Source organism: Thunnus thynnus, chromosome 18 (assembly GCF_963924715.1).
Source record: "Thunnus thynnus chromosome 18, fThuThy2.1, whole genome shotgun sequence".
Taxonomy (NCBI): domain Eukaryota; kingdom Metazoa; phylum Chordata; class Actinopteri; order Scombriformes; family Scombridae; genus Thunnus; species Thunnus thynnus.
Genome location: NC_089534.1, coordinates 7,977,868 through 7,997,390, shown reverse-complemented (window position 1 = coordinate 7,997,390; position 19,523 = coordinate 7,977,868). Strand labels below are relative to the sequence as shown.

Genomic DNA, 19,523 nt, shown 5'->3' with positions numbered 1-19,523 from the left:
TCTGGGTGAGGTTTATATCTCAGTTGTCTTTTGCTTCTGATGTCTTATGATGATAAACTCTTGTCTTTAGGAGAGAGCCAAACTAAAATTAGGGCTTTACAGACTTTCTAAAGGAATGTCAGATACATTATTCAGTTGAAACATCAGCAGAAGCCACAATAAAAAATATGTATAATATTGTTTATTTCTAGGTTGTTAACCGTGTTTCCTCTTCTCCTCTTCCTCAGGTAAAAATCCTCCAGGCTACCGGTCTCCCCCGCCACCTGTCTAACTTCGTCTTCTGCCAGTATCACTTTTGGGGGCAGGAGGAGCCCGTGTTCATCGCCCCGGAGATGGCGTCGTCCAACTCGTCATCTGCCTCCAGAGACCCTCAGTGCACAGTGGTCTTTGACAGCGCCAAGGTAACACTTTCAGTGGAATTTCAACAAGGGAATTGGCTATTTTTATAACTAACTGTAGTCTTCCATTAACTTTTTGTTTCCTATTATAAGTAAAACATTTGACCCGATCTTTCCTGCCCCTCTTTCCGTTTGAGCAGTCTTATTCTCTTATCTCTTCAGGAGTTGTCGGTGTCGGTGTCGGAGGACTTTGTGGAGTTTTTGTCCGAGGGAGCGGTGGCCATTGAAGTGTACGGCCACAAACAGGCCAACCATCGCAGGAACCTGGCGCTGTGGGACCTCGGAGTGATTCAGGCAAAGACCAGATCCCTCAGAGAGAGGTCCAGTTGATCCAAACACACAGTCTTCAAGATTCATTTAAAAAGTGACGCCAAACGTCTGTGTTACTGGGACACAGCGTAGATATTATGTCTGTAAATATTTGTCCTAATTTGCAGCATGTGAAACTAATATTGAAACCATTTGAAAGTATCTCGCTGTATGCACGAAGATACACAGCTGGATTTGCTCATTGCTGTTGCTCCATGTTTTTTACTGCACAATCTAAGCAAGCAGCATTTTCTAAAAAGTAATCTTCATAGTTTACTCCTTTCAGTGTGCTGCTGAGATGCAACACTGCAGATTTCAATTTTAAAAACTAGTAAAAATAGTTTTTTTTCTAGGATTTCTTTGTTTACTTCTCGTTAGGCTTGTTTTACCTCTTTTTTAAAACGTTCGTCTCACCCTTCGCAGGTGGAGTGAGGTGACTCGCCGGCTGGAGCTGTGGGTGCAGCTGATGGAGCTGAACGAGGCGGGGGAGTTCACAGCTGTAGAGGTGCTTCCTGCCAAGGACGTACGCACTGGAGGAATCTTTCAGCTCAGACAGGTATAACAGATCTGTGTGTTTTATAGATTTTGGTACGTTCATCTGGTTGTATGTTGCTTTTTGTTATTTTATATAGTAATCTATTTGAACAGATGGAAATATTATCATCTGCTCTACCCAAAACAATTCTCTCATGTGAATCCATACCTGCAGGGTCAGTCCCGTCGGGTCCAGGTGGAGGTGCGTTCGGTGCCGGACTCGGGCACCATGCCCCTCATCACAGCCTCCATCCTGTCTGTGACCATCGGAGACGTCAAGATCCGGCAGACACGCGTCTCAAGAGGCAGCGAATCGCAATGGGTGAGAAGAAGGAAAAAACAAATTGTTTATATTACTTGGAAATGGATCAGACGAAGGACTTTACAGAAGTTAAATTACCGTGATCTTTGGTTTACATGCCTATACCGAGACATCATGTGTGTGTATGTGTGTCTTAGGCCTGCCACCAACTCCTCTCTAACTTAAAAAGCACTGCATGTGTTTGTTTTTTGACCGTCAGAAAAGAACAAAAAAACAATCTTATCTCATTTTAAATTTCAGGATGCAGATGAAGAAATGGACAGCTACCAAGTAAGTACATGACAAGTGATTAAATGTCATGATCCATCACAGTAACAGAGAGAAGAAAATAGTGACTAAACTTTTGAAGTGTTTCTCTAATGTGTGTGTGTGTGTGTGTGTGTGTGTGTGTGTGTGTGTGTGTGTGTGTGTGTGTGTGTGTGTGTGAGTGTAGGAGGTAGACCTGGAGAGGATGCGGGAACAGTGGCTGGTCACGCTCACTCAGAGACAGGAGTATCTGGACCAGCAGCTACAGAAGATAGTGTCCAAACCAGGTACAGCAGTGGAACACACACACACACACACACACACACACACACACACACAGCCTGACAACCAGAACACAACTCTGATACGGAAACGTAAACAACAGATAGCAAAAAAAAAAAGTATTTCTGCACTTTTTACGGTAACATGTCATTTCCTCCTGCTGCTCAGTGTAATTCACCTTTGAAAAACCAACTGGGACTTCATTTTCCCCTTCCCATATTTCTCTTATTAGTAGCTGTTATGTACAGTTCAAGTCGGCACTGATATAAAGACACAAAGAAGCAAATATAGTTGAGAATTGTTGCCTCACAGATCAATCTGCTCCCACATTACAGCCATGTGGACGAGAATGAAGCATCAGAGTTCCTGTTGTTCCAAAATATGTCTAAAAATATGAACAAATGCACATCACAGAGAATCAGGATTGTATCAAAAACACTGTAAATGTGTCACAGTGGGACTGGACAGTTTCACACATTCACTGTTTGCGTCTGTTCGCCTGTGTTTGTGCACGTAGATAAGTCAGAGGACGATGTTGAGAGGGAGTCTCAGCTGCTGGAGTGTCGTCTGACCCTCACTGAAGAGCGCAACGCTGTTCTGGTGCCGTCAGCTGGCAGCGGCATCCCTGGAGCACCGGTAGAAAGGTACGTGTGTGTGTGTGTGTGTGTGTGTGTGTGTGTGTGTAAAGGAAACTATTATTATTACAGCCATCTTTCACTTATATTTCCCAAGAAAGGTTCATTTTAAGGACATGTTTTATATTCACACTGAGATTCTCTGTAAAACTTTAGCAATTCATCATTATAACTTATCTTTCCCATCAAGATTTTTTACCGTTATTACCGTTAGTGATGCAGTAGGATGAGCAGAGGGAGCTCTCAGCCTCTCTATATCATGGACCAGGTGTTCAGCCAGTGTGATGACGGTTCTGTTTCTCCACAGGGTTCCTGTCCCTGGAATGGAAACACACATTCCTGTCCTGTTCCTGGATCTCAGTGGTACGTTGTTCCTCGCTGTCTTTTGTGTTGGCTGAACCCTCTCCTCTCTTAATAACGGCTGAGCTCACTTTGCTTCTGTCTCCAGCTGATGATTTTCAGGCCAATCTTTCAGCCCCGCTGGCCGGGGGGCTGGATGCGTTTCTTGGAGGCGAGGATGAGGATGACTTCTTTGACCTTCAAATTGTCAAACACTATGATCCAGAGGTAAGGTGACGTGTCTGAATAACTATGGTGATTGTGGATTGAGAGAAGCTCTTTAATTTTCTATGCTTTTTTTAATGTGGTTCAGGTGAAAGTGGAGGCATCCTGGGACTCAACCGTCCACGAGTGCCCCCAGCTGAGCCGCGTGGCGTCAGCCGACCAGAGGGTCTACCTGACGGTCCGCGCGCTGGTACAGCTGAGCCACCCGGCCCACATGCAGCTGGTCCTCAGGAAACGCATCTGTGTTAATGTCACCGGAAGACAGGTGGGTGGTCACCCGAGGCGTGGTGGCTAGAAGTGTCCGAGGAGGTTGTTACATATAGAGTTTAGCTGATTTAAGATGGTGTGGTTGTGTGTTTTACGTGGCAGGGTTTTGCCCAGAGCCTGCTGAAGAGGATGTCCCAGCGCAGCACCATCCCCGGCTGTGGAGTCACCTTTGAAATCGTCTCAAACATACCGGGCGTAAGTGCCACATTTATACTGGATCACAAAGTCATTTGTTAGAAAAAAAAATATGTACAAATGTACATTTCTGCATGCCTGCTCCCACAGGACATCCACGGTCCAGAGGACAGGGAGATGCTGGCCCGACTGGCCGCCAGCACCGAGGAGGACCAGTCAGCTGACAACGAGGCAGCCATAGAGAAATACCTGCGCAGCGTTCTGGCTGTGGAGAACATCCTCACTCTGGACAGACTCAGACAGGTTAGAAACCTCATTCCCCAAAACCTAAATGATGGAAATATCTCACCTGTCATTTCACTGGGTGACATTTTATTGGTATTTCTGTGAAGCACGACACATTCAATTCTAATTGTCTCTTTCACTCTTTTTTTTGCAAATTGGAAAATGTCACCCAAAGTTAGAATGAAAACATTTTCCTTTCTTCCTCGCTTTCAAAAAACACAAAACAAACAGACCTGAATAATTCACAAGTGACAGTGTCTATAAATCACACAATTAGAGATGCTCACAAAACACATTTGCGTGTGTGTGTGTGTGTGTGTGTGTGTGTAGGAGGTGGCTGTGAGAGAACAGCTGGCTGTCAGAGGGAAAGCTTCCAGACGCTGCCTCAGCTCTCCAAACATCAACCGGGTAAGAGAGGGCGAGTTCGATTCCTACTGTGCTGACCCTAAACATGAAAGGGATAGTTCAAATTTTTAAAAGGTGATAATGAACTAATCACAAGTAGTGATATTAATGCACTGACACTAATGTTAACTAAAAATAGAGTAATTTACCTGTGGCTTGTTTGTATTCTAGGGTTTAAGTTTTGTTTCTTAACATGGTTCCTTCTTCCCCTGCTACTAACCTGTCTCACTGCTACTAACCTGTCTCACTAACATCCCGCCTCCATGCTGCCTCTTAACTCTCTAACCAGTTGTCATCCAGCAGTCTGGATCTCTACTCCTCCATTCATAAGCTCGATGACTTCAAGGTGAGAAACATATATCATCTCTACTAATCTTCTCATTTGTATTCATTTATCATGTCTTATGGTTATTAAACTCTGTAAGAATCTGAATTTTTCTGTTTATGCCATTTCCTATTTCCTATTTGCAAGATTGTCGGCTTCAGAAAAGGAGTTTAAATGATGCGTTAAGTATGTCTGGCATTAATGTAGATTGCGTTTGATTCCCACTGCCTCCACAGTGAAGCAAGACTCGATTTGTTGATGATGAGTTTTGAAGCTGCATTGAAAAAAAAAAAAATTCCTGCAGCATATAAATATTAATTTCTATTGTTATGTTTCAGAACTGTTGTTCCCAACCTGGGTGGGAGGGGTACGAGATGTGTTGCAATATATTCATATGAAATAAGAAAAAAAAACAAGACAAGTCTACAGATATTCTACAGTAGCTTCTCTGTGAGGCTGCACTCAGGAACAGTAGTGCTTTTAACTAACATGCTAACATGCTGATGCTAAGTGGGCACGTTTACCATGATCACCATCTTAGGTTTGCCTGTCACATACTAATATTTCACGTATTACTACTAAACACAAGTACAGCTGAGGCTGATGGGAATGTTATTAGTTTAGCAGGTATTTGGTTATAAATTAATAATAATAATTATTGTTATTATAAACTTTATTTGTATAGCACCTGTCATATAAGAAATGCAGCTCAAAGTGCTCTACGACAAAGAAATTACAGGCACCAAGTGCTTCACATGAAAAAAATGTTAAAAAACATTAATGTAACATGAGATGGAAAATAAAACCCACTTGATAACAATAATAATAAAAAGATAAAATAAAGTGAAAATAGAATACATAGATTGCATAACATACGATGGAAGATAAAACCCACTGAATAATAATAATAACAATAATATAATAAAATTAAAATAAAGTTAAAAAATAGAATACATAGAATGCATAAAATCAAGTGAAATACAACATTTTAAAGGAAGTGCAGCTTCAAGGAATTGGACATTTGGACCTGATGATGGCGCTAGATGAAAAGTTAAGGTGTCACCACAGTTATTACAGTTCATCCTGCAGGAGACATTAATGTGTTTACCACATTTCATGACAATCCATCCAATAGTTGTTGACACATTTTATTAGCATTCATCTTCAGGGGACCATGAATGTCTGTAGAACATCATGGTAATCCATCCTATAGTTGTAGAGATATTTCAGTTTGGATTAAAGTGGTGGACAGACTGACATAGCCGTACCCTAACCCCAGAGCCGCACCGCTAAAGATATAATACACAGATTTCTCTGACTTTTCGTTACTCTTTGCTTTTCATGTTAAAATAAAGTTTCACCTTTTCAGGCCCCTAAAAACTCTATAAACAGTCTAAGAAAAGAAAATTACTATTTGGTTTGAGCTGCTCATAGCCATATAAAAATATCTATATGTTTTTGTATATTTAAGTTATTTTGTATCACAATACTCGGAGGCTTGAGGGTGATCGCAAAAATAGAGGAGGAAAACAGTGTGTAGTGTGTAATTGAAATGGGAAAGATAACTGAAACCCACGGGTCTGTATATGACATTCAAAAGCCTTAATAAACAACTGAAAAGTGTGTTTGACATCTGTCATTGTTGTTGCAGTTCTATCTGATCACCAATAGAGGCTACTAAAGGTCACAGATAACTGAAATCCTCCTTTAAGCCGTGTGTGTGTGTGTGTGTGTGTGTCATCCTGTGTGTGTGTTTCCCTCCTGTGTTTGCAGGGCTGGGATAGTCACCAGGATCTGTCTGCGGCGCCTCCTCCATCCAGACGCACACTGCCCAGCTCCATATCCCAGAACCTGAACCCAGAGACCGGTACGCCTGATAAAACCTTGATTGTCCTTGAGAGCTTTATTTATTCTTCTTCCCTACGTTTTTCGATCGCTGACTGCTTCTGCATATTTTCAGCTACAACTGCAAATATCAAAATGTTCAACTCTTTCAGGACATTTATTCTCTCTAGCTTATTCCAGTGATTCTATATAATTTTTTAAAGTATTACGTTCATAATTGAAAGTCTATGGGAGGAATATTTGAAAGTTGATATCTCAAAAACTAAAAATGCTGAAGTATTCATACATCCTGGACAGGTGTCCCATGTGGAAATGCTTAGCATATTAAAACATGGGACCAATAGCGCCACCATGAGGTCATTTATTACATGTTTTACATTTTGGCTAATAACTCATGAACTGTGAGGCGCAGCAAAACAATATTTGCACAGTGTATTCGTCAGATGATGCACATTAGACTGATATAGGCTACGCCCATTTACGCCTGGAAAATTCAGCGTTTTTTGCTTCGGGTTGGCACACATTTCATCCAATCGTCACCAAACTTGATATATAACATATTTAGTTGACCCCGGTTAAAACTTATGAGTTTGTTTGTGAGTATCACTTACCGATTATCTGTAATTGGTAAGCAAAATTTTGAAGGTGTGGCCTGATGCACTTAACAAGCCATAACTCTTCAATATAACATTTGATTGCAACCAAATTTGAGAATGTTTTACATACGGCTACACTGCACAAGTGTGTAACATTTGATACAATTCTACCCACAGGGGGCGCTACTGTAATATTATAACATGATATTTCTACAATTCTGTTGTCTTAAAATTAAACTTTGTACACAAGTTCTCCATGAGACTGTACACGGCTTATTGAAGTATGGCACCAATAGCCCCACCTACTGGCCATTAGTGAAACACCACCATACTTCTTATTAACTGCCATATCTCTTAAATGTAATATTCCATGGTAACCAAATTCAGTAGAGTTATACAGATGGAGATGCTGAACAAGTCTGTGGCATTTGATAAAAAAATTTCACCTGTAGGTGCAGATTTCTGCATTTTCAGCAATAATTGCAATTCATTTCAGCTGTCAGCATTCACAGGCGTTTTCTGCAAGAAATGCATTATCTAGTCTTCTAATGGACTCTTTCTCTGCCTTTGAATTATCTTTCCCTGTTTGCTGCCTTTGATGTCATCAGCTCTATTTTTGATGCTTTAGCCCGGGGCCAACTATGTCTGTCCGTTAGCTGTGAGTCTTAATTTGGCTCTTGTTTTCTTCTTTGCTAACGCGTCTCTCAATTTCCTTCCTCCCTGCTGCAAAAACTTTATCTATCATGCTTCCCTACTTCTATCTGCCCCTCTTCTCCATCTCTGCTTCTGCAAACTCCTCTTGTTCTCCCCTTTTCTTCCATCCTCCCCATCAGTGCATTCAGGCTTTGCTGCGTCTTATCTCTCTACAGTGAAGGCCGTCCCCAAGCTGCTGAAGTCGCTGCTTCCTGGTGGGAAGGAAGATAGTAGAGACCAGACAGCTGTCCATCAGCAGGTACACTCAGTCAGTCAAACACCGTGCTCTGGATTTAAGCTTTTATTCTGCTCGCTGTCTTATCAGGGATTTAAAGTTTATATGCATCACCGCAGCCTGAATGTAAATATCCTCTCTACTCATCAGCAGCTATTTCTGTTTCTCCTGTTGCCATGGAAACAGAGCTTATGTAGATGGGAACACAAATAATAAATAACATGTATTAATTCCCTAAGTGCCCAAGATCAGTGGTTATCAGAAGTTTACAAAAGTGGTAACTGTGGTGCAGAAACTTTATCACGCACAGTTTTGTGCAGATTATACTGTGTGTGTATATATATATATATATATATATATATAATATATATATAGTGTTCATCAAGATTATCTCAGCTTGGGCTCAGAGACGAATTTTTAAGTGGCTTTGTTCAGGTCATATGGGATGGATGGTAGACGTTACTACAATGTAGAAACAACATTCTGTTCACTTGCTTGCTTATACACAGAGAATTTTGAATCTAGACAGATCATTACAGATCAAATATTTAACTTTTTCTTATGTTTGAAGAATAGTCCGACTTAAAGTAACAGCCCCATTGACAGTATAACACTACATCCATCAAACTGGGCTTAATTACTTTGAATGACAGACTTTGGCTGATGTGAGTCACTCATACTGGTTTTGTTTTTATTAAATGCCAAATCAGATATATCAGAGCTTTCAGAAAATTCAGAGTTATTGAGTTTTGAATACTGTTCACGTTAACATCCAAGTCATTGGATGTCGGGAACATTTCTAATTACAATAATTTGACATTGACAGATTTCCTGTTTGACATGAACGCAGCATAATGACTGTATTGAGTTGCATTATGGGAAGTGTAGGAGCCAGGGTTTTGATCGATCCGCTGCATCGATTTTGATCCTTCTTTTCTTTTGGATCTGTTAAGTCCCCAGTTGTACTTTTATCAGAGTGTGAATCTAAATTTCTGGATTGTCCGCTTAAGGCCTCATTTGGGTCAAGCAGTGATAGTAAAACTTTCAAAGCACCTTTGCTTGATCCATCACCAAATAAATGATATCATATTGAGGTTATTACTAAGAAAGAAATTATAGTCCCCACAGTAACTGATAAATAACACTTACTTCAGGTTACAGAAAACAGAATTTAGATGCAACAGTAATGGGCTTAATATCAAAGTACTCCTGGATTAGTAACTGTAACTGTAAAGTGAACTTATCTGTGTTGTCCTGACATTTACATTTGTACAATTGAAACATTGTTCCTTGAGTAACCACATTAAGAATGAAACCGATCGACACTTACAGTATAAACATAGGTGGTATCTCCCAAGTGATTGACGTGCTGTATAATGTTTGTGATGACAGCGGAGACTCTACAAACAGCCCCCGCTGAGACAGGAGTGCACTGTGTGTAGAGGAGGGTTAATTAGGAGCAGGTGAACCTCGCCACCCCCGCTCCTTTTTACACCTCCTCATCCACTGATCTCCAATCATGCGCCATTGAGACGCAGGAGTCCGCAGCTCTTCACTCCTGCTAAACACTGCAGCGACTGATTTGACTGATTAGCCGCAGAGGGAAGCTAATCAGGGAAATCATGTGCTGTGGTGTTCGGTTGGAATGGAAACCCGTCGGGCATTGTTGCCGAATTGTTTTAGGCCATTGCCCTAATTAGCGTTTGACTCAATCCAGCCTGCTACAGATGTTTACAAAAGGTCAATACAAAAACAAAATCCTTGAGTATTTCAAATATTAGCAGGCTGTTGGGGGGTTTCACGTAAATTGAATGAGTGATTGATTGTAGGTCTGATCTAAACACCTGCGTGAACAACAATCAGCACAGTGGAACAATTTACTTTACAAATCCCACTTAAAAAGTTCTGAACATGCCTGGTTTCGTCGATGAACTGCAGATTACAGTAAATGTTCAGGACTGTATTAAGGCTAGATACTCCTCTGTTTTAACTGCTGTTAATTAAAAACGTCATGATTACAAATTTGGACCGTTTACAAATGTTGTGTACAGCAGAAGTGTACACTCAAGCCAGACTTCGCTGAGAATTTATTATTCGAATATATTTTGAATTAAAGACCAAAACCAACAATTCTTGAGTTTGTCTCTCAGCACTTTCCAACTTACCTACGCTGTCTGTGGCGCTCACCCTCAATCCCATTGTTTCCTACTGAGGACAATGTAAAAACAGGTCACAGATATAAAGTTTCAGTAATCTCTAAAGGCTCAGTAATCTCCTAAAACAGCTGGACAGGAGTATTTGTTGGGGACTTGCACACCTGCACTTTGATACAGTTTTGATGCTCTAGTGTGTATTTACGGTGTATTTACAGCATCAGGTTGGTGCATGTGCCCATAAATAGAGTCCATGTTTATGCTTAATGAAGGAACATGTCACCCAGAGCAACGGTGTTGTCAACAATGGAGCTATGGTACAGAGGAATAAGATATATCAGGCTTTGGATACACACATGATACTTGTTAGTAGGTTAAACTCATTGTTGGTTTTGAAAGGAAAATGTGGGACCTGAAAGACTTGCATGTTGATGAACAATTTACTTATAAAAACTTGACTTGGAATTGAGATTTGAGACCTGTTTTGTCAAGACTAACCCTAACCTTCACTTAGACTTGCCCTAAAAAGGGTCCCCATGTGTCAACTACAGTTTTTTGATTCTGCAAACCCCCCAAAAATATCATCTTTTTTAAAATAAAAAAACAAATCACACCTAATTTGGAACAGGCAGCCATCCATGTGCAGCTTACATGTTGTGTCGATTTACAGGTGTACTGTCCTGAGCCACAGACAGAAGGATAGATGTGTTTGACCCGCTCTCTGTCTGTAGACCTACTGTCCATGTAGGTTGTGGTGCCGCTCAGAGCTAAAGTACAATATCAAACCATTTGCATTTGATCTGCAGAGTGTGGAGAATGAAGTGTCGGATCCCTCAGAACGTGATGTCAGGGACGCACGAGAGTCAAACAATCATCCTGATTATCGCAATGCTGCATCTGCTGAGCACACAGTCAAACAATCGTCCTAATTAATTAAACATCTTAAAAACTCTCAAGATATAAGACGATGAGGTTTATTATTTTTTCGATTACCCTCTTCAAAAAGTGAAGAAAAAAAAATAGTTAGGAAGCAAATCGCACAATATTTAATCAGCTGACAGATCACTTTGATTGTTGAAAAGGTAACTAGAATACTGAGTAGGAATAAATGATTATGGGTACAATTATAATTATGGGTGCAATTATCCTGATTGCTCTACCCGTTTATCATTTGTCTGTCTGAGTGATCTGATGAACAAATATTTTTATTGCACTTTCTGCTTCTCATATCAACATCTTGACTGCTAATCGCCACAATAAATAAGATATTTTTCCTCCTTGTAATATATTAGTAAACTAAACTCATTGTATGCAATTATAAAAAATGTCTGGGCAGTCAAAACATACTGAAACAGATGGCTAACTGGCCTAGTTAGTTATCCTAGTTTAGTGTTCTGTGAGATTGTGACATTCAGCCTACAGTATCTGTCTTTTAGAGTCGTACATTTCTCTTACTGTCATACCAAAGCCTGAGCTTTCTATTACCCTCACAGCAGCTAATCACCACTTGATTTCTCATCTCAAGGTTGAACTTGACTGAAATGACACTGACTGGCTAGTGATCCCATCTTGAAATCTGCCTGGCAACAGACCTGTAACATCTTTTTAATTGCCCTTCCTGTTGCAGAGTTTGCCTCGTATCATGGTGCAGTCAGCCAGTGTTGAAGAGGGAATGAGCAAACAACAGCAGCCGGTAAGTTCTCCAAACTGTACTTAGTGCCCAGATGGTGTTATGCTGTAGGTATCTAAATGTCTATATGAGCTAAGTATTTTTAATATATTTATCTGACACCATGCTCTCCCTCTATGTTGCTCTTAAATGATATATGAGCACATAAGTTATCTTTTTGGAAAAGGCTTCTTTTTCCCATCAGGAGCTACTGCACTAAAATGATGCATGATGCAAACTGTTCTAGCCTGGTAATTTATTCTACATAGAGTTGAAGAATTGTTATAATTGTCTCTGATACACTTTTATCATTTTTATTGCATTCAGATTAATTATGTCCTTCAGATTTCAATGAGATCCTAGATGGGGGACTTGATTTATTGTACCTCTATTTTACTGCAATTGACTGTTCTCTTGTTTCCTTTTTTGTAGTTATATTTATGCAAATAACAAAGAAAAACAGTTTGTCACAAAAGGACAGCAACCAGTAAATTTCTTTAATTAGAATCACAGATTTGTTTAGCATTGCCTTTACAGGTTGTAGAAAGCTGCTCTAATTGATAGTTTTATATTAATGAATCAAAAGACATTGTGTAATGTGAAAGATATAACTTCTACTCTGCAGTTCCTCTATGGAACTCTTTAGCATCTTTCAACTTTCAGCATAAACTTTATTTTAACTTTCTCACTGCACTGTAATTAACTAAGATTTATTTTTTGTCCAACTGAGAACAATCTGACTCAGAGGCAACATTTCATACATGGACTTTTGCCTTTTGTTGTATTATGAGTCACTAATACCTTTGTTGCCATGGATTCCCCGCAGGTTCCTATTGAGGAAATCATCCCTCCTGAGATCCAAACGGAGAGCCCCAGATCCATGCCCCTCCCCCCGCCAATTATCCCAGAGACTGAAGACTTCACCCCCAGCCCAGTGAGCGAAGCATCCAGTGGCTACATGTCAACCAGTATATCCACGGCAACGCTGTCAGACGTCTACACGCTGAGCTGGGACCTGCCTTCATCATCCCGCTGCAGGGCTGACAGCTTTGAGGCTGTGCCAAATAAAGAGGAAGAGGAAAATAAAATGACGCAGGAATCCTCACCTCTGTCTGTTACCTCACAATCCGACGCTGACCTTGAATCTCCTCTTGCGGACCAATCAGAACCTCTGGAGTCATCGCAGGTTTTGAACCGCAAGGCACCCGCAGAGGTAACTGACTTGCCACAGTCCAAACCAAACGATACTCTGTGTGATGCTAATCTGAGTCCACAAGAACCAAATCAGTCTGCGTCGGTCCAGTTGAAGGAGCTAGAAGAGCCTGATCCAGTTGCAGAATCAGACTTGCCAGGCCAGACCAAACAAAAGCAAGACTCAACGACTGACCATGTTGGATCAGAGCAATTAGACAATTCAGAGCCACTCAAAGATTCATTGTTGATACAAGAGGATGAAACCAAGCAGATAGAATTACAACAAACAGACAACTCAAAACCAGAGACCTCTATGACAGAAGATTTTAAGCTGGATAACGCCACAGATGACGCTGCTGACAAGACAGAATCTGAACTCCCAGTCCATAATGAAACACAACCATCTGCGCAAGAAGGTCAAAGTCAGTTGGAAACGATCGTCCCACTGCCACAACAGCCTGAGCAAGAACAGACAGCCTTGGACAATTCTCAAGATACAGCTCCAAACCTGATCCCAGTTTTGTCTGAAGTCTCGGCAACTACTCCTGTGCCATCTGGGGTCTCAGTTCTTCAAACTGCAACCCAGGAACAATCCCTTCCCGAGGCCTCAGACCCAGATGGTGCCTCTATGCCAACTTCATCTTTATCCACAGATGAGGTGCAACATGAAGCAACTGTTGGTGCATCTACCAGAGCTGCTGAAACTCCAGCTTCCTCTTTGTCCAATGTTCAGCCTTCTAAACCCACTGCATCAGCGGTCAACCCTTTCAAGATCCAGAAAGTGAAGTCATCTGATCTTAAGTCCTTTCACCGTATCCTGGGCGAGGAGGAGGAGATTCCTGGGCAGGTGGAGCGGGCCGCCAGCGTTGGAGCAGGACTCAACCTCTCTGTGCCAATGGAAAGCCTGGAAATCATCTCAGACTCTGAAGGAGATGCAGCTGCTACCAACGTTCTTCCGGACTGGTTGAAAGAAGGGGAGTTTGTGACTGTTGGGACCAATAAAAGCGGCACCGTCCGTTACGTGGGACCCACAGATTTTGCAGAGGGCACCTGGGTGGGAGTGGAACTGGAGGTACCAGCAGGTGAGTAGAACAGGTCTAGAACTTCTGCATTTTAGCTGATCTTACCTCTTTCTTTCATGAACACCATACTTGGTTCTATCACCAATCAAAACGTCAAACAAACCTTTCTCGGTCTTTCTCTAGGAAAGAATGATGGCTCGGTAGGCGGAAAGCACTACTTCCACTGTAACCCTGGTTACGGTGTACTGGTGAAGCCAGACAGGGTGAGCCGAGGTGGCAGCAAACGCCGTCGCCATCAGCAACAACAGAAGCGCCGCAGTGCTAATTTATCTGGATCCAGCCCAAACCTGGCAGCCCTTACCACTCTGGCTAAAGGCGAAGGTGGAGGGGCATCACCCGGCCGCAGCAGAGGAGAGAACCGCAAGTCCTGGAACACTTGAGAAGTGGGGTCTCCGCTTAACGGGTAATTGCTGGACTCCCAGTTAGCTGTCACCTCCACACCCAGCGTCTGGTTGATGTGATCATCTTTCAGAAAGAGTGACAATTCACCGAATCTGGTACAGTTTTCACTCCACACTCCTCTGGTGGAACCTTCTCATCACATCTTTATCACTCATCATCTGCTATAGGCTGTATTCCCACCTGGGAATACTTAGTATTTGAAAACTACAGAGAAATATTGAATGTTTTATCAGAAAATGTGAATGTTTTTAGGCATGTAGATGCAAATAACAACCATTTCTCTTTAATGAATTTCATTTACGCCAAGATTTCAAGATTTCAAGAGTTCATGTTTTTAAATGGTGGATATCTCCTTGTGGAAAGGGTTTTTTTCCTGTGACAACAGTATATTACAATCAAAACACTGCCTCAAAATCAGCACATTTTGTTCCCATCAATGTGCTCTGCTACTTGCCAAGCAGAAGTACATTGGGGTCAAATATTAATAATAAAAAAAATCACTGGATTATGTTGTCAGACTTCAAAGGTGGCACATCACTTGTAAGTGCTCATACTGTACATCTACTGTTCAAAATATATTATGCAGCTGCATGTTGGAGTCTCATAAATTACTTCAAAACCTTTTGTAATGTTGATTGGATGCTGTTATTTTATTGTTGTGCCTTGAAATATCATGACTACTACTCAAACAAATGTGCCTTAGTGAGATATTAGCATGTTTTTTCTGTGTTGTGCGGTTGAAAACTGTTCATGAACTGTTTTAAGGAGCTTATTGTAGCTCTTGAATGTGTATTTCTACTGTTTTAGAAACAAACTTGCACTCTTTTTCCTGACAAATTCCACTGAAATTTTGCAATATTTTTTTAAATCAGCTTTGTCTTCAAGTGTGTCAGCATTGATTGGAAGAAAGTTTATTCTGGAGAGGTGAAGATGTGCGTCAGTTTTTGTTTTGTTCTTTTTCACGAGTGCGCTATTGGATTACACTGCATGTATGGGGGAAACTATTGATTTTTGTATGTGATCAGGATACTTGAGGGATTTTGTTTGTTGTAACACAGTTAGTATTAATTTGTTTGGTAAGATTTTATACTTATGCATTCAAGATCATTTTTGACTGCCTGAATGCTTATTTATTTAAAGACAGGATATTGTTGACAATGAAAAGCTAAATCAACTTTTATATTGTTGTTAAATAAATTTTAATTCAGCTCTTTGTCAACCAATGTGTGATAAATCTGTGTAAAGATTTGCATACCAATAAGATCGTAAACCAAGAAAAAGTCTCATTGATATAGCTTTATTCTCTTGTACATTATATATATCATACTAAAATAAACACAAGTTAAAAAATGAACAAAGAAACTGTACAAAAAAATGTATATATACTACATCTTAATTACAGAACAGTCTACTGTCCAAAAAAGGCACTAAATTCTGAAATGGGCAATACAGTAATTTTGAACATAACTAGATTTGAGATTGATACAACAGCATTCAGTCCTCTTTTTCTGAGCTATATTGGGATGAAGTGGATGGTGTTTCACTGGGGACACAGAAGGACATGTAGACATGTTGACCCTGACACACCACGAGAGGACACCCCTTCAGAGTAAGCACTACCACTGGAGTACACACAACATTGGGCAGGGGAAAAGCCTGTCTCAGGTTTCAGTCTGTATTTTGGATTAATCAAATTTCCTCCTGGAAAAGCAACAAATCTTATTCACTTCTTGAGCACCTGACAGCTCTTTCTTCCACCCCATAAACATTGCTTTCAAGCTTGAACACTCACATAAAATACTGGTGGATTAAAACTTGTATTTGCTAATTGGGCTTCACACAACATGAAGGCAATTCATTTAAAAGTGTCTTAAAGTGAGAGAATAATCTCAAAATGCACTCTTTTCCTTCCACGCACGACTAATTTTACTATTTCTAAACAGACAATATTCTTTGTGTGGGGAAAGAACGTCACACCAAACTCCACAGTAAAATCCTTCCAAATTAAAAAAAAAGACATTTTTTAAAATCAGTTTTAAGCGCAAGTAGCCATAAACACAGTAAATTAGCACCTTGTTCCATCTCTTCTACTTTTTTAAGTACTTAAGTTCCTATAAAGCTTCAGATATGCAACACATTTTACCAAATGGCATAATCCAAACACAATTTTATTGTGTTTCCATTAACTTCAATAGTATGGACGAGATGGGAGTTCTGCACTGAGTTCTTATATAAACCTAAATGAATTAACTCTCTAATCAGTTATGTGTCTGCAAGAAGGCCAACATTAAAATGGTAGATTTCACTATGGAGTTAGGTGTGGCGTTATTTTAAGGAGAGAACGGCACATACTGGGGATCTGATTTAATATGATATGGTGTGTGAAGCAGCTGTACTGAAATGTTTTTTTTTCACACCAGCCCCATTTATACTACATTGGACGTCTGACGTTTCAAGGAAGGCTCGGGGGGAGAGAAGGTTATATTTCAAGCTTAGTCAACAGCGATACTTAGATTTTTATAAGGTGCATCATCGTTTGTCTTTCACAAAATAGCTTACTAACTCAGACACACACAGGGGAGACTGTTGTTCAGTCAAATAAGGGATGACAAAAAAGAAAAAAAAAAAACAAAAGTGTAAATGATAATAGAAAAATAAGTCAGGAGAAATTAAAAAGCATGATTAATTTAACAATAAAAGCATGTTTCATTTCAAAACATATGTCATTATTTTATACATTACCATAAAAAATGAGTATAAATACATATTGTTTTTATCTTTCAACCCTTTCTTTTTGAAACACAGGTCCCAGTACTGAGTCACTGTATTGCAGCTTCATACACATTGAAGCAGTATATTTAAATAGAGCTTTACTAGACTAGAGCCCAGAGCCTGGAGAGTTTCTACAAGAGTGTTCAACAAGTTAACCAGGAAGCCTTAAACAAGAAACACTTGTCAATATTATCAACAATAACAGATTACTTGATACACCACCAATGTCCAAATCTTAAAACATGAGGAATTTCATTACATTTCTGTCTCAGAGTTCCTGCTTATGTTTAATCCTGCTTTGTAGAGTATTTTTCCAGTTCTCCAAAACCATCACTAAGGCAGGGGCTCCTTTAAAGGAATAGTTTGACATTTAGAGAGTTAGATGAGAAGATCAATACTACGTTCAATATGCTAAATATTAAGCTAGAGCCAAGAGTCAGTTGAATTAGCTTAGGTTAGCTTACTTTAGCACAAAGACAGGAAATAGCTAGCCTAGCTCTGCCCAAATGTAACAAAATATGCCTACCAGCACCTCTAAAGTTTACTATTTGAAAGTTATATCTCATTTATTTGTTTTTATTTGTACAAAAACAAACCATAAAAACAACAAATTGATTCCACAGGAGTTATGTGCTGTAAGCTAAATGTAAGGCTAGAGCCAGGAGATAGTTAGCTTAGCTTAGCTTAGTTAAGCTTAGCTAACAGACTGGAAGCAGAGGGAAATAGCTAGTCTGGCTCTATTCAAGAGGTTAAAAAAACAACTAGCCCCTCCTAAGATCACTATTTAACATATATCTAATGTATAAAAAGTAAATTATAAAGTATAAACATAACAGGAAGACAGGAAGTCACTCTGCACGGCTAAATAAAATAGTTCCAGTACGTAATCACCCGTAAAACCAACATGAGAGGTTTTAACACGTTTTTTTAATTAACAAAAAAGATAAAATGTGTTAATTAGTGAGCTTTAGAGATGCTGGTGGGCATTTTATTTATTTATGTACTAATACATACTTTGGACAAAACCAGGCTGTTTCTCCCTGTTTCCAGTCTTCAAGCTAAGGTAAGCTAACTGTCTCCTGGCTCAAGCACTGATACCACTGTCATATTAGACTTCTCATCTTAACTCTGGACAAGAAAATCAATCCTTTCCCAAAATGTCAAACTATTCCTTTACCCCAGAGCCAAATATGAAGCCATCAGTCTTAGTCTGAAACTGTGCTTATACTTGATAATTAGTGAGCCACCAGAAACAGGCCTTATACCTTTAAGAAACACAGCACTTTGTCTCTGCTTGTGATGTTTCGATGATCTTCAGATCAAAAGATGGTTTTGGAGAAGTTCCACCCTGGGCTTAAAAAAAAAAAAAGAAGAAGAAAAAAAAACAGTGGAAAATGATTTCCAATATTACCACTTTAAGTGTCTTTGATTCTGATTCCCTTCAAAGTGGTGCTTTTACCTTTGAGGCTATATAGATAAAATAAAAAAAACCCTCAGAAGTTCCTCTGATATTCTAATTTCATACCAATGACATTTTTAAAAAATCTTCTGAAAGCACATTCTTTAGGCTATTATAAAGAGGCAGCGTCACAGAACAAGTAGTAAATAGCTGAGGGGTATTTTATCATTAAATGTCTGGCTACTATATCTATCTTTACCGACACAGGCCTGCTGTAGTGTCAAGCCCACATACGACGCACACAGTGGCTCAAGAGGCTTCACCGAGCGCGAGAAAAAAGAAATGTTTTGTTCGCCAAAGGAGTTAGTAGAAATCACTTTGGATGAACCTGAACACCATTCTCAGATCAGTCTCTGGTGCTCAAGACTGTTACATCTCAACTAAACATTAAAAATGGACCTAGAGTCAGCATCGTAAGAGCCTTTTTAGTATCTTTTCCTTTGGCATGGATGACATTTAAAACAAAAGCACAAATCCCCGTTATTAGATATCATAAGTTTGCTTGATTATCACATTGACCCTTAATTTGATTCTCATAGCCTCAAGTACTTAACAATACAATAGTGTCACTGGGAAGCTAAATATCAAGGCAAAATGATTGTATATCCAGTCGGCATTTAAGCTTAAAAATAAAAAATAAAAATAGAAACGCAATTGAAAGAACTAAAACCATTGCTGCTGTTGGATGGAAACCTTAAAACTAACATTTTTCTGAC

At 39.9% G+C, this 19,523-nt stretch overlaps 1 protein-coding gene across 4 annotated transcripts in view; it reads left to right on the top strand.

Moving 5' to 3' along the window:
* LOC137169104 (kinesin-like protein KIF13B) overlaps positions 1–15,396 on the top strand; it is a 35,840-nt gene extending 20,444 nt beyond the window's left edge. Inside the window, exons 24-42 of one of the 4 annotated variants that reach the window (XM_067572088.1) lie at positions 228–401; positions 561–718; positions 1,131–1,263; positions 1,417–1,563; positions 1,804–1,833; positions 1,997–2,096; positions 2,609–2,735; positions 3,034–3,089; positions 3,175–3,293; positions 3,379–3,555; positions 3,660–3,752; positions 3,843–3,995; positions 4,308–4,385; positions 4,672–4,728; positions 6,481–6,574; positions 8,018–8,100; positions 11,857–11,922; positions 12,725–14,174; positions 14,298–15,396. In XM_067572088.1, the coding sequence (XP_067428189.1) occupies positions 228–401; positions 561–718; positions 1,131–1,263; positions 1,417–1,563; positions 1,804–1,833; positions 1,997–2,096; positions 2,609–2,735; positions 3,034–3,089; positions 3,175–3,293; positions 3,379–3,555; positions 3,660–3,752; positions 3,843–3,995; positions 4,308–4,385; positions 4,672–4,728; positions 6,481–6,574; positions 8,018–8,100; positions 11,857–11,922; positions 12,725–14,174; positions 14,298–14,554 (3,552 nt within the window). In that variant the 3' untranslated portion in view covers positions 14,555–15,396. Of the gene's footprint in view, positions 1–227; positions 402–560; positions 719–1,130; positions 1,264–1,416; positions 1,564–1,803; positions 1,834–1,996; positions 2,097–2,608; positions 2,736–3,033; positions 3,090–3,174; positions 3,294–3,378; positions 3,556–3,659; positions 3,753–3,842; positions 3,996–4,307; positions 4,386–4,671; positions 4,729–6,480; positions 6,575–7,981; positions 8,101–11,856; positions 11,923–12,724; positions 14,175–14,297 lie in introns of all 4 variants that reach the window. The other 3 variants (XM_067572087.1, XM_067572090.1, XM_067572089.1) reach the window with 3 other exon arrangements.
* Positions 15,397–19,523: the final 4,127 nt, after the last annotated feature.